Below are 15,481 nucleotides of genomic sequence, written 5' to 3' on the forward strand. Positions count from 1 at the left end.
GCAGCATTCTGGCCTCTGGAAGCTTTTGGATCTTGGCCACAGGGACTGTGCTGCCAAAAGGCTGTCCCAGACCGTGACACCCTTAGATTCTACTCAGTTCATATCCTCTGATTTTACCACTTATCTCTGTAGAATCCTAGGTAAGCCACAAATCCTGAGAGCCTCGGGCTCTTCCTCACAGCACGTGCCCCCTTCTGCCTGTCTCCTAGAAACCCAGTAAACACATCAGAACTCTATTCACTGCAAGCCGTGGCACCAACATCATCAGTTTGAAAGTTGTGTCATCTTGGTCGAGCCTTCTCGGGGCACACTGGCCTAGATAGCTATCCAGCTCCTGCAAGCCTCCCATATCCACCCCCAAAATGTGTAGGTTCCAGTGAGTCCCGAAGCAAGGTATACAGAGTCAGTCATCTGGCATCCAAATGCACGGGCATTTGCAGAAACACGCGTTTTCTTTGGGGGCAAAAATCATCATCTTCTGTATTAGTTCCTTGCCTTGTTACTGTGACCAAATAAATGACAGGAAACAACGTTAGGAGCAAAGGGTTTGTTATAGCTCACAGTTGAGGAGGATGCAACCCACAGAGCGTGAAGCAGTGGGCCAGTGCATTCCAACTCAGGAAACTGGAGGATAGGAGGTGGGGCTGGGGGTGGGGCTTCTCCATTTTCCAGTGAGGCTCCGCCTCCTAAAAGTCATGTGACCTTCCAAAACAACATCTTCAGCTAGCAACCAAATGTTCAAACACACTCTGGGAACACTTCACATTCAAACTACACTGTCCTAATCATGTCTTGTGGTCCAGCAGTCAAATGGGATGCCATGCCTGGGCATCGACTCATCCTGGCAGGGGAGCATCGGAGAGCTTAAAGGGTGACTCAAGATTCAAATTTTTCCATAGATGATTCGTTCAGCAGGTGGTGGGAAAGCCTGGTACTGCAACCCAGACTAGATCCTGAGAGAAAAGGGATGGGTAAGACAGACCCAGACTCCCTTGAGATGCTTCAGCAAGGGAACTTTCTTGTATCCCCTCTCTAGGTGATGCATGAAGGTCATCAATATCTATTTGCCACTATTGTGAAATACTGGCTGATTGCCTATCGAGCTGATTCAATTCAGAATAAAGACGAAAAGTTGCACATTGATCAAACTTTCGTAAGTCAAATCATGTTGTGACATTACGAGGGGATCCCACTACTCAAAAAAAACAAAAACAAAAACAAAAACAAAAAAAAACATAAAAAAAAAAACATGGTGAATCCTCTACAAGGATGAGAAACCAGCGGTAGATTTGTCTCTGTATCCAATAGATTCAATACACAGCAGATGAGAGCAGTAACCAGTGGCTTTATTCTCCCCACTGTTCTCCCCCTCTCCTCCTATTAGCTTCATCTTTATAAAGTTTGAGTGCTGTAGGTAATATATTCTCTGCAAAAGATTGGAGTTCATTGGAGGAAATCAACCAAGTTAAAAATTGTAGTTGTGAAGTGCTTGGGGATCCTAGTGAGGCTGAGTGTCAGATAAATCTGAGCTCTTGCTGCCTCAATGAGTAGGAAAGCCTTAAACAAGAAAGAGGTTCAGTTGTTGCCTTAACCTGCGAAATGTCCCGTGCCATCCATGCTGACAGAATCCCTTCAGCATCAGGACCAAACCTCTCAAGTTCCTGCTGGTCCCTGCTGGTTTCCTCCTCTGTCAGCTATCATTTGGTAAGTTACTGGGGGTAAAAAGGCCAAGGGAAAGTAAGAGACCATACAAGCCATGAGTAGCCATCTTTCAATATTTTAAGACCAGAAACAAGACAATACATTGAGTGGGATTGCCATGATTATAGGAGATGCTGCTGTTCCCAGGGAAAGCATTTTCAGATGAAGAACTATTTTAACTAAAAGTGCAGGAGAGGAAGAAAAGAAAAGAAGGAGGAGGAGGAGGAGGAGGGGGGGGAGGAGGAGGGGAGGGGAGGGGAGGGGAGGAAAGGAGGAGGAGAAGGAGGAGGAGGAGGAGGAGGAGGAGGAGGAGGAGGAGGAGGAGGAGAAGCATGAGTAAGTCTCCCTCACCCTTGGACAATAGAGGGTAGCCCATTGTGTATACAGTGCAGTGCAGAAGGACTCGCCAAGGTAAGCAAGCAGCCATCCATTGGTTAACAAGACCTTAATAAGTACCCAGTGCAGCAGGAACAAGGACGTTGACTAACATAAAAGATAGCAGGGAAAACGAAGAGAAAATGTCACGTGGTACTGAAGCTGACTGTGCTGCCTAGTAGCTAAAAGTCAGCAAAAAGATAAGTCAATGCTCTCAGGCCAACCACATACGACCATCTGACCTTAGCTACATCCCTTCATCTGCAAAATTGAGCAGGTTGGATAATGGGTCCTCATCATCGGTTATAACAAGACGCAGCAGCCATGATCTCTTTCAGTCAGGGAGAGCTGTGGGGTTGGGGGAAGTTTGGCGGGCATTTATTTACTGTGGCTCCCCAGTCACCGCTCAGACGACCCAGTGGGAAAGAAGCAAAAATCAAAAACATTTTCAGGAGATAGATGACTGAAGGGGTCTGACACACATGAGAGTTTGGGAAATTTATGCGGATAGCCTTACAGCCATAAATAAAGTCCCTTTCTCTGACCCAAAACTCCAATTCGGGGGGGTAAACAGCAGACACCGTAATAGACAATTTGGCTGCATCTCCCGCCCTGTGCCCCGCTTGAATGAAAAACAGCCATGAGAAGGCTGGGCGATGGGTTTGCCCGCCTCTTCCAAACATCCATATTGTCACCGGCGACAAGTGGGGCTGAGGATGGAGCAGACTGAACAATTTATCTCCAAGACTCCCTGTCCCTGTGTACAGTCCTGCCTTGACAGCCATCTATTCTGAAGATGGAAGGGAGGGCTCTGGGGAAAGACCCGCAGAAGCTTATATGTGGTAGTAGTGACCCCTGAGAAGGTGGATGGAATGGAACGGTGGTCCTCCCCTTTCAGAATCTGTCAAAGACCTGGGAACCTCAGCACTGCCCCAGCCCCTCCGTGTGCCAGGTGTCTCGCATGAAGCAAAGCTACTCATGTTTTCTTGACCTACTTCTCTTCCCAGGCCTGCCCTACTCTATTTCCCCTCTGGAGTCCCTGTAATTAGCACCTCACCACCTGAAACCATCAGGGAGCTTTACAAGGCTTCTAACTTCTAACTTTAGGATAACCAAGGAGACAAAACAAGTCCTGGCATCCCTCTCCCTCCCCCTCCCCCTCTTTCCCTCCCCATCCCCTTTCCCTCCCCCTTCCTCTCCCATCCCCTCCCTCTTCCCCCATCTCTGCCTCTCCCATCCCCCCCCCCCCCCCTCCCTCTCCCATCCCTTCCCCTTCCCTCCCTTCTTCCCTCTCCATCTTCCCTCCCCTCCCCTCTTCCCCCTTCCACCTCCTCCTCCCTCCTTCTCTCTCTGTCTCTCTGTCTGTCTCTTTGTCTCTCTGTCTCTTTCTCAGCTTATGTTTTTCCTGACTTTTCTAGGAAATCAACCCCAGTTTGACCCTGATGGACAGGGGGATCTGTGCTAGAAATCAGGTTAAAGGGGACTGACATGAATCAAAATTGGGGATTCAACAGAGTCAGACAAGCACCGTTTGTTTAGTGTGGGTGGGGGGAGATTACGGGGACCCCTCAAAGCCCTCTTGCTAACCTAGCAACCAAGACAGATCTGTGGGCTCCAGTGTGTGCTTCCTTCCCCAGAGAACCAATGCTCAGGCAGGCGAGGTGGGGGCGGGGGCTGTAATTCTGGCTCAATTCCTTTCTGCCTCCCATTAGTGACAAACAGAAATTGATGGGTTGCCGTTTTATCTGCTCATTTGGTGGTGGTAGTGGTGGGGACCTCGAAGCAAACGCTAGATAACGGTAGGCATCTTATAAATTAAGCATCTTAAGGATATGAGCCGCTTTGCTTCATCACCGAGCAGAATTAAATTAGATTTTGTAGTTTCTATAGAAATGAACGAGGAAGAGAGCGAGGGAAGAGCTTGTTTTTAATGCCTTTTATTTTAAAGCAAGCAGCACAAGGAGTTGAGTGCAGAGTGAGGGGAGAATTACATCACCTGTCCACATTTCTGACGTCAACCAGAAGCCACTGCATTCCCATGGAGAAATAGGCCCATAAGGTAACAGAATCGAGCAGCTTGAGACCCACTGTCCCAGCCTCCGATAGGTGATGCCTGACCTGCCTGTAGTCTGAGCCATCAGCCTGCTTTTGCCCATGTCTGAGCCTCCTGACCATCGCCAGAGTGCCGATTGTATTCTGGAACCCTTAAGGTCAATCCTTGTTGCGCTGGGAAGGGTTCTCCTGCCCAGCATCCAACTATTTTTATTCTCCATTGGTCTCTAGCCTGTCAGTTTCATGTTGAGGATCCGGGTCCTGCTGGGGTACGGTGACAGACCCCTTAAATCCTGGCATTTAGGAGGCGGAGTCAGGCAGAGCTGTGTGAATTCAAGGCCAGCCTAGTCTACAGAGTGAGTTCCAGACCAGACAGGTTTATATAGTGAAGCTTTGTCTCAAAATAAAAAAATAAAAAAGATCCAGTCATGACCACAGCCACTCTGCTCCACCCACCTCCAGTCTGGGAAGAAGGAGTCACAGTTATCTGCATAACCACCCACAAGAACAATCATCTAACCTAACACTGGAGGGCTTGCTTTCAGGAAGCTCCTGTTCAGCCCACACGAATTTGGATAGCTCACACCACACTGACCCATGTCCCACACACACAGGTATTCATGTCTGACCTCTGACACCCTCCCACCTGTCCTGACTCCAAGGACTCCTTGTGCTGGAGTAGGTGGTGCCCTCATCTTTATAACCAGGTCCCAAGATCTATGGAGCCTTGGCTTCCCGTGGTCTAGGAGTATTTGCTCATGGCAGGGAGGAGGTACCTGGTTTCCCCCACCCTGACTGCCAGGAGTAGAGGTGCCAGTGGTGCAGTGGCAACCCTGCTCATCCTTGGCAACAAGAACAGAGGAGAGGCTGAAGTATCCTGTCACCCCTCTCAGAACTACACCCTGGCTAACAGAGAGCAACTCAAGGCCCTTCCCAGCAGGCTGGATTAGAATCACCAAGAAGACTCCTGACTTCATCCAAATTGCCAAATACAATCTTAACACCAATTTCTAGATTCTTCTTTAACTGATCAGACAAAAGAGGCAACCAAGTGTTTCTCTTTGGTCCTGGATTTGTAATCCCTGTGGCTATTTTCACCTTCCTCCATTACTAACAACTGCCCCTTCACATTCAGGAAGAAACCTGCCATGGATTATACTGGGGAGTGAGCATCATTTTATTCTAGTCACTGATGGAGCCATACAGGAAGACCAGATGGATGCTGTCAGCATGGTCCCTTCAACACCTCCACATCCACATCTGTATCTGCCTCTGCCTCTGCCTCCACCATCTCCACGTCTGTCACAGCCACAGTCAGGGAGACCAGGGAAGCATCCCACAGAGCCTATGAAGTAGAGACATTTCCTCTGTGCACACTTGGGATAACAATGAGACTACCCTCCAGAGCCAGACTGTACTTACCGATCCTCAGGGAGTGTGGGCTACAGGCCACCATCAAGAGCCAAGCAGGAAGCAGCACCAGAGGAGCGGAGACACGGGGCATCTTCTATAACTCCTCATGGAGCCCTCTGCTGGTCTGGGCATGACATAACGCTGTGAGGGAACAGAGAGGGGAAGCATGTGAGTCCTAACCAGGCTAGGCAGTCACCTGGTCCATCCCACTGACAGAGGTTCCAGAGAACATTCAAGAACTTCAGTAGGGAGAGGCAACAATACCTCTAGGAGAGTCTGGCAGCATCCAGGAGAGAGTCGCAGGCAAAGCCCTGGAACTGGGCCTTAAACTCCCCTCCTGTACTCTCCAAAGCCCCTGGTGCACATAGGGCAGGCTGCTCTAACAAGCTACAGGATACATCATATCCCACTTTTCTTTCTAAATCTCTAACTAGGAATCAAGAACTTTGGTTTGTCCTAAGGAATAGAAGTCATGATTAAGCAGAAGAGAAGACACGAGATCCCCTAGTACATGGGATGGGTCCAAGTACCACTCCCCCAGTTGCCACCTGTGTGCTCTTACAAGGCCTCTCTTTGTCTCAGTACAGCTTCCTAATTTGTGTAAGTCCTATTAATCCCCTCTTGGGAAGCTGGTCGGAGGACCGCAGAGGGGAAGCTACCTTATGGAGACTTGCCCTAAACGAGAGACTACATGCATATTACTTCCTTCATAGCTTGCTTGGGAGACTTTTTCTCCCAGCAAATAGAGCTGACAGAGGGACATATCTCTATTTTTTTCTGCACCTGGTTTGTCTGCCAGATGCACTAAGTCCTTTTCATATCCTTCATCCACCTCCCCACCTACGTATCAAAACTGGAGCTGTCAATGGGCTGCCCCTCCCCAAAGCAGGAAGGCCACTAACCTTCTCATAACCTCTTGACTAATCTAAGATGCAGCATCTGTAGCAAACCAGTTCTGCCTCATCACTGGGATGAAAGTGGAGGCCTTGAGCATCTGTATATTTAATTCTAGATGCTCCAGGATAGGAGAAAAGTATTCAAGTCTTTCCCCTCCCACCTGATAATCAACAGAAAATCAGTCAAAAGCCTTGAACAGATACTTCACTAACCAATGGGCTGTGCACATTTGAAAAGATGCTCAGATTCACTGGCATCAAGGAAGAACGGTTTTAATCCACATTCTTTACCACGTGTTATCTGGAACGTGGAGCAACTAGGTGGCTCACACAGCATGAGGGAGCATGAGTTACGTACGTGTGTTGGAGAACTGGTCTACCCGAGCTTTTCACACATCCTCATGAACCAGCAAGTCCACTCCTTAGTACTTCTCCAATAGAAGTGCGTGTATGCTCACTAAAGGCATGTCCTAGAATGTTCACAGCAGCAGTCTTTGTATTTGCCCAGAATGGAAGCTAAGTGTCGAGCATCATGAATGAAGAAATACACTATATGTATATCATACAACTTGGTGTGATAAAGGCATAGACATGAAGAGCCTACTGCTACATGTAACAGCACAAAGACTGTCATGAACACAATACTGAGAAAAAGTTACCAGACACAAAACTGCACACAGTATGGGTTTAAAGCATAGAAACAAACAAACGTGCAATGCAATCAAAAGTTCAGTCAATGACAAAATGTCACCAAATGATGAGTTAGAAGCAAGCAGCGCTTTAAGCTTCTCTGTGGTTTGAAATTGACACAGTCAGAAAACAGCTTCTCTGTGAAGTGAGTAGCTGAGGAATTTGTCAGCGTTCAGTGCCGGACAGACAGAGATGTGGAGAGACTCGGAACCTCTAGTTACCAAACCAGAGGGCAAGAAAAAGCACAATGCTGACTAGAGAGGTAGCGCAGCCAATAAAGTGCTTGCTGTGTAAGCACGAGGACCTGAGTAGCCAGAAACCACACAAGGAAGACAGGAGCATCTTTGCAGTCCTGGTATAGAGAAAGCAAAGATAGGCAGATCTCTGAGGCTCGCTGAGCAGCCTGTCTAGCCTACTCAGCAAGGTCCAAGACAGTGATAGACTCTGTCTCAAAATGCCGGGTGTACACTCAAAGAATTGATATCTAAGCTTGTCCTCTGCCTCTACTCATACGTACATATATGTGCAGTTGCACATTCATGAACATGCACACATAAAAGGAGAGAGAGACAGAGAGAGAGAGAGAGAGAGAGAGAGAGAGAGAGAGAGAGAGAGAGAGAGAGAGAGAGAATAGCTTACAGAGCCTTTCAACAGAGAAAAAGGGAGACACACAATGAAGACATAGGCGAGGCAGAAAGACCATCTGGATTTAGCTGTTCTGGGAGCTGCCAGGTGTGCTGGCTCTTCAGCGATGCTCTGCCTGTCTCAACACAGAAGGCTCATGCAAGAAATAGGGAACCATATTGAGAAGGTTGCAACCAACCAAGCTCCTGCCTGGAGAAACCAAGTTGCTACATTTTCCTTTTCCCTAGAACTCACAGCAGTTATTACAGCACTTCCCAGCCAATCTCTGCCTCACAATCCCGAGCAGTCCCAGTAGAATGCTACTGAAGCAAGTGCATTAAAAAATATATAAACAGTAGGATTTGGGTCAGAGACACAAAAAGAAATGAAGTTGCTTTTCCCTTAAGACCGGGGACTCCCAGCAGGCAGTCAGAGAGGATCAGAAGATGAGGAAATGTTCAAAATTTCATGTAGACTTTGCGCCTTGAAACAACACAGACTTTGGAAAGTGGGAGCTTTGTTGTCCTCCCATCCAATACAGTCCATTGCCCTACCTCCTTAGGGAGTCTCAGGGGGATACCTGGGACCCAGACCCCAGTGGAGTCTTGGAAACACTTTGAACTAAGCTATCCAGGGTCAACTCAGGCTGAAGGAAATTTGCTTTTTTGTGTTACTTAGTACCAATAAGCAAGCAAACAAAACTATTCCAACCGGCTTGCTCCCAAACCACTCCCATAATCAGCAAGAAAGGAAACATCCAGGAAAGGAAGTGAGACTAACCTCAGCCTCAGCTCTCTGCAGGGAACATGGAGCTGCAAAAGACCCAGGAAAAGGAACAAACTGACTGGGACAGTGAGGTCCCACCCACCCTTGCTCACACCAACCCCCCAGGGGAGACATATCTGATTCAATATTATTATTGAGGGGGCTCTCATTATTTTATGACTTGTTCATATACAAACTTCTCTCTCTCTCTCTCTCTCTCTCTCTCTCTCTCTCTCTCTCTCTCTCTCTCTGTCTCTGAATCTTCAGTTGTTTGAAGCAGGGATTGATGGATTTTTTTTCTCTGCCTCTACTTCTAACTGTCAGTCGTTCATCCTGATAGTCGTTCATTCTCACATTCTTTCTCAGTGTGGCCATCACTTTCTACATCTTGCCCTTTTTCTCTTTCCATGTTTTGTATGCTCTGACACTTTTGCTTCCGTGTTCCTTTACCTTTTCTCCTAATTACAATGTCCTATTATGCCATGAAATTTTACTGTTTATACAATTTCCACCACCACCATTCCTGTCGCTGTTGTCAAGGTTGAGAGTTGTGGGTTTTTTTTTTTATATCTTTCCTGCCGGTTGCTATTTCCCTTTCACTCTTCACAGGGCTGGGACTTATGCCTAACAGTAGGTGCTCTGCTGCTGAGCTACACACTCATCCCACCTAAGGAGTCAAGGCACCTTATTCTAAACCCAAACCCAACCCCTGTCTAACGTCAGTGAATATTTCAATGCAACCAAAGGGGAATATAAAGATGTCCATCTAAAGACCAGGATTCAAGTAGGGACAGATGTTATGCATTAACATAGCAGAAATAAACAACAAAACATGGATAACACACCTATGAAAAACTATAGTGTATGTCATTCCCATATCCCTTTAGGCTGTATACTGATGGTAAGATTAGAGGGTTAATGACTGAAGACATACCTCATCTACTTCTTCTGTCTCTATTACATCTAATACAATAGAAACACCCAACTTATGAGACCTACATACATGTACTCTGACAACATATATATTGTGTCAAGGCAGGCTAATCTCTAACAAAAAAAAGTAACAAGGAAACTATAATGTAAAATTAAGTTGAGAAATGTCCAACATTTCATAATAATCTGCTACCAAAGGATACATCAACAAGAGACCATTCTCCTTAAAGAGACTCTCACATAAAAGTTTAAGAACTACCCATCCCAACATATCCTCAAGTTTCAACATAAAACAAAAGGTATATGAAAATAAAACAGCAAAACTTCCCTCAAAGCTCATAATTTTATAGCAACTGACTCCAAAGATAATGAATAAGATGGAATAGTAAAATGGAGAATTTTACAAAATGACTTTTTAAATACCAATGAGTTCCAAGAAAATACATAAAAAATAATTGGACCAATTAAAGAAGGCAATAAACAATATGAATCTGAAGTTCAAAAGACAAAGACTTTTCAAAGGCATTAAACAGAAATCATGGATATGAAAATCCCATTAAGCTAAATTTAAAAACTCAGTTGAAAGTCTGACCAAAAAAGACTAAACCAATTAAAAATGAGAATTTCAGGGGCTGGAGACAAGACTGACAAGTTAGAATACTCAGACAATAAAAATTTTTAAAATGTAAGAAATTATGAACAGAACATACAAGACTCTTGGGACATAATTAAAAGACCAAATTTATATAATTTTGATGTAAAGCTAGGTGATGAGGTACGCACTGAGGGCATAAAACCTTTCAGTTAAATGATATTAAGAAATTTTCCAAATATTAGGAAAGATGCAGACATACAAGAAAAGAAAGCATGTAGAAGCCCAAACAGACAGGACCAGAAGAGAAGCTGGCCATATTATAGTTTAAAATCTAAGAGTACAGAAGAAAGAAAGAATATTGAAAGTTGTCAGAGAGAAATGCTAACACATTCTAAAGGAAAACCTCTTAGAATAGCTCAAATATCTCAACAGAGACTCTAAAAGCCCAGGGAAAAAAATAGGATGATTAATTTCAACCATGGAAGAAAACCCCACCAACCTAGATTATGTATCCATCAAAGTTACCCTTCAGAATAAAAGAAAATATAAAGATCCTTTAAGGCAAATAAAAGCTAAAGAAATCCATGATATAAAACCAGCACTGCCAAGAATATTTCAAGAGGTTTTACACACAGTAGAGGAAGACAAACACAACCCCAAAAGCAATACTAAAGCTCTCGAACAGTAAATAAGCAAATGAGAATCAGAAAAGAATCACTCATTAGGAAAAACAATAAAATAGTAGAAATTAACTGATAGCCTTCTACTAGAATTCTAACATCCATGGTCTATCTTAGTTCTCTCATTAAATCCCATGGGCTGGGTAATTTGGTCAGAAATAAAGACCCAACTACATGCTGCCTGCAAGAAACACATCACTAGCAAAGACATAAGCAGACTAAAAGGAAAAGAATGGAAAAATTATATCCCAGGCAAATAGAATCCAGAAGCAAACAGAGGTGGCATTTATACACAACAAAACAGTCTTACCTCCAAAACTCAAAAAAAATCACTACATATTGCTAAAGAGAACAAATATATCAAGAAGAAATAATAACTATAAATTTATGTGCACCAGGTATCAAAATTAAGATATATTATAGACCAAATAAACTCAACAGACACCTATAGAATGTTACATCCCAAACTGAAGAATATGCAGTTTTCAGCAACTCAAGCAACTCTCTCCAATATAGATCATATTTTAGGTTTTGCAAAACAATTCTTGACAGATATTAAAAAAGAAAGAATATCTATAACTTTTCTTTTAATAATGGAATAAAACTGAACCCAACAGGAAGATAAACTAAAGAAGCTCTATAAAGATATGGAAATTAAGAAGTATACAAAAGAAGGAGAAAAAACAAAATTAATAGTCTCAGGGGCAACAAAGATGTATTAACAAAATGTACAACTAAAATCTGGAGGGTTCATTAGGAATTGATTTGAAAATTTACACTCCAATAAAATGAGAAATCCAGAAAATATATTAAATTTTCAGATACAAAAGACCCACCAAAACTGAATGAAAAGAATATTAAAATCCCAAATACAGTAATAATAAGGAATAAAACTGATTAATAAAAAGGTGTCCAGACAAAGAAAAACCTAGTACTAGATAATTCACTGCTGAAATCTGAAAGATACATGGAACAATATAATAGAAGATCCAGAAATAAACACAAGCAACTATAACCATCTGATCTGTTACCAAGTTGACAAAAGCTGATGTTGGAAGAGAGACAACCTCCTTAACAAAGGAACCTCAGTCAACTTCAGAGCCACTAGAAACTGAGTGCTCTCTCTCTCTCTCTCTCTCTCTCTCTCTCTCTCTCTCTCTCTCTCTCTCTCTGAGTCAAAAATCAATTAAATGTGTATCAAAGATCTTAACAGAAGACCCAAAACTCCCAAATAACTAGAGAACTGAGAGAAAACACTTCATACTGTAAGACTAGGCAGACTTTCTAAATAGGATTTCAATGGCTCAACAAATTATAGCAAGGATTGACAAACAGGATTGTACCAAACTAAAAAGATTCAGTATAGAAAATAAAATCAGTAAAGAGACAGCCTATATAATAGGAGAAAATCTTTCCTTCCTATTCAGCCAACAGAGAACTAATATCCAAAATATGCAAAGAACTCCAAAAAAATGAACACACAAAAAAACATATGATCCAACCATAAATGGACAATTCAACTAAGCAGACATTTTTTTAAATGGGCAATAAATACTCGGGGAAAGAGTCAACATTTTTAGCCACTGAATACAAATCAAAACTATACTAAGATTCCATCTCCTGTTGGTCAGAATAGTTTTCTTTGAGAAAAATAAAGCAACCAATAATGGCAAAGATTCAAGGGAAAGACGCGTTGTTGGTGTAAAGGTAAATTAGTGTGTACAGGCTGAGGAAATCAGTATAAAGACACACCGTTAACTCCAGCACTTGGGAGGCAGAGGCAGACAGAGCTCTGCGCTGAAGGCCAGATTGGTCTACAGAGTAAGTTCCAGGACAGGCAGGGCTACATAGAGAAATCCTATCTCTGAAAATCAAAAAATAGAAAGGAAGGAAGGAGGGAGGAAAGAAGAGAGGGAGGAAGAGAGAGAGAGAGGGAAGAAGGGAGAGAGGGAAAGAAGGAGGGAGAGAGGGAGGGAAGGACAGAGGAAGAGAAGGAAGGTTAGGAAGGAAACTAAAAATAAAATTACTATGTCGTCTATGACTTCTGGGTATATACTTGAAGGAAATGAAGTTCACATACTAACATACACAGGAGATACCTGCACACCTGCAGTTACTGCTGTGCTACTGACAATAGCCAAGTTAGATAACTGTCCTAGGCGCCTGCCAGCAGATGAATGGATAAAGAAAAGCATACACACATACAATAGAGTATTTGTCATCAACAGAGGGGAAAAAAGTCACGTCACCTGTGAGAATGAATAGAGTTGAAGATCATGATGCTAACGGAAATAAACCAGACTTGGAAACACAAGTAATACACGTTTTCTGCCTCACGTGTAACCTCAGAAGCAAAGCCAATGCAGAAGTCAATGGGAAACTATTAAGGAAGAGAAATGGATTAAGGTGAAGGAGAGAGAGAGAAAGAAAGTGTAACAGGAGTAGAATATTCTCCACGTAGGTTATGTACAGTTATGAAACCCATTATGCTATAAAATAAATAACCACTTAAAGCTCTCTCTCAGGGTAGACGCTGGCCCGGAGGCTTCTTCAGAGCAGATGATCTGCTTTTCACTCAGATGCTAGCTACACAGTAAGATCCATTGTGCACTTTTCCTTAGGTGTGTTATGCTGTAGAAGTTATTGGTGTTTCATGGCACCCCACATTTGAGCACACACTCATTCTTCCCATCATACCTTGCAGCTTTCCCTGCACACGTTCCTAAGGGGTGTGTCTGTGTGTGTATGTGTGTGTGTGTGTGTATGTTTGTGTGTTTCTGTGTGTGTCCATGTCTGTGTGTGTGCTTGTGTGTGTGCATATATGTGTATGTGTGTGTATATGTGTGTATGTATACCTACCAATATGTGTAAGTGTGTATATATGTGTGCCTTTGTGTATGTCAATATCTGTGTGTCTGTGGGTGTGTCTTTATCTGTGTGTGTCTCTGTGTGTGTACTTGTGTCTCTGTGCCTCTGTGTGTGTCTCTGTGCCTGTGTCTGTGTCTCTGTGTGTATCTGTTTCTATGTTTCTGTGTCTGTGTGTGTCTCTGTATGTGTGCATGTACGGTGTCTTGTGAGTCTGTCTCTGTGTCTGTGTATGTGTCTGTATATGTGTTTGTATCTGTGTGAGTGTCTCTGTATATCTGTGTCTGTGTCTGTAACTGTGTTTCTGCATCTGTGTGTGTCTCTGTATGTCTCTGTGTGTGTCTGTATTTGTGTTTCTGTGTGTGTGTGTGTGTGTGTATGAGAGTATATGTGTATATCTGTGCCTGTGTAGGGGTCTGTATCTGTGTCTTTCTCTGTGTATGTGTCTACATGTGCCTGTGTGCATGTCTGTGTGTGTATGTATGTGTGTGTCTCTGTGTGTCTGTATGTATTGTGTGTCTGTCAGTCTGTGTATGCCTGTGTGTATCTGTGTGTAATATGTATGTATGTATGTATGTATGTATGTATGTATATGTCTCTGTGTGTCTCTGTGTGTATGTATATCTGTATATGGATATATGTCCATGTGTGTATGCCTGTGTGTATCCATGTATCTGTGTGTTTGTATGTATATCTATGTGTATGTCTGTGTGTATCTGTGTGCCTGTATGTATCTCTGTGTGTCTGTATGTGTGTGCATGTGTGTGTCTGTGTGTCTGTCTGTGTGTATGTTGGTGTGTCTGTGTGTTTGTCTGTGTGTGTCTCCTCCCCTCTGCACATCCCTAGAATCAGGCCCTCCTCTGCGAGGCAGCACTGCATCCTGCACTACATCCTGCACTGCATCCCGCCGTGACTCCGAGGCAGCACTTTCCTCTCCGGCTGCTGCTGCTGTAAGTCTCCAGCTGGGATCACTATGAGCCTCTTAAGAGCAGGGACTGTCCCCAGCATTCTGTGGTGTCCCCAGAGTCTCCACATAAACAGTGGATGCGTGGTGCCTATTTGTTCAATGAGCATCAGGCCTCAAATGGCCCCCTACTGCAGGAAGGCAGAGGAGAATCCAGGAGGGAACAGAGGAGTAAAGGAAACTCCAATGATAACAAAAGAGGCCCGGAATCTGTCCTTTAATTCTTGATGTAGTCGGTATTTTTTCTCCCCGCTGTGACAAAATACTTGCTAGAAGTAGCTTAAAAGGAGAATTTGTTTTAGCTCATAGATCGAGAGGGGAAGTCATGGCAGAGTTCAGAGTGGGCTGGAGCGTGTTGCTGGGATTCCCCATATCCCAGAAGAGAGGAAGCAGAGAACACAGGCTAAAAGGAGGGGCAGGCTGAAACCCGTGAGCCCCACTCCCCAACGACCCACTTCTCCCAGCTAATTTCTACCTCGTAAAGGTTCTACAAGCTCCCCAAACAGCAGCACCACCCAGGTACCAAATGCTCAAACACAGGAGCCAGGGGGAAACATTTGGCATGCAGATCACAGCACTGAGCGTTGGTGCAGAGACAGATTAAAGCAGAGTCAGTCTCAAGGGAAGCCTGGTACTCTTACTTATTATTACGCTGTTGGTTCTTTCAGTGACTGACTGTCTCCACACTGGCGAGCAAGCATACCTAAGCTAGGATTGTGTGTGTGTGTGCCAAGTAGACGCTGGGGTAGGCCTGCTTTAAGGAGCTTCATGTAGTTTTAACAGGAGAGGAGGTTCCTGATTTGGGGGGTTGGGGGTTGAGGGGAGTATGGTGCTTTAAACGCTAGGACCCTGGCTTCTTTGGCCCTAAATTATTCAAGCATTTTAATCCAGCTGCTAGCTTTTTAAGACTAGATCCTATGCATGTCTG

The 15,481-nt window shown here is 44.0% G+C and overlaps 1 protein-coding gene across 1 annotated transcript in view; it reads right to left on the minus strand.

The window, feature by feature from the left end:
- Positions 1–15,481, minus strand: part of Grik4 (glutamate ionotropic receptor kainate type subunit 4) — a 431,073-nt gene that overhangs the window by 287,973 nt on the left and 127,619 nt on the right. Inside the window, exon 3 of the mRNA XM_032911594.1 lies at positions 5,551–5,682. Coding sequence (XP_032767485.1) covers positions 5,551–5,632 — 82 coding nt within the window. The 5' untranslated portion in view covers positions 5,633–5,682. The remainder of the gene's footprint in view (positions 1–5,550; positions 5,683–15,481) is intronic.

Source organism: Rattus rattus, chromosome 8 (genome assembly GCF_011064425.1).
Source record: "Rattus rattus isolate New Zealand chromosome 8, Rrattus_CSIRO_v1, whole genome shotgun sequence".
Classification (NCBI taxonomy): domain Eukaryota; kingdom Metazoa; phylum Chordata; class Mammalia; order Rodentia; family Muridae; genus Rattus; species Rattus rattus.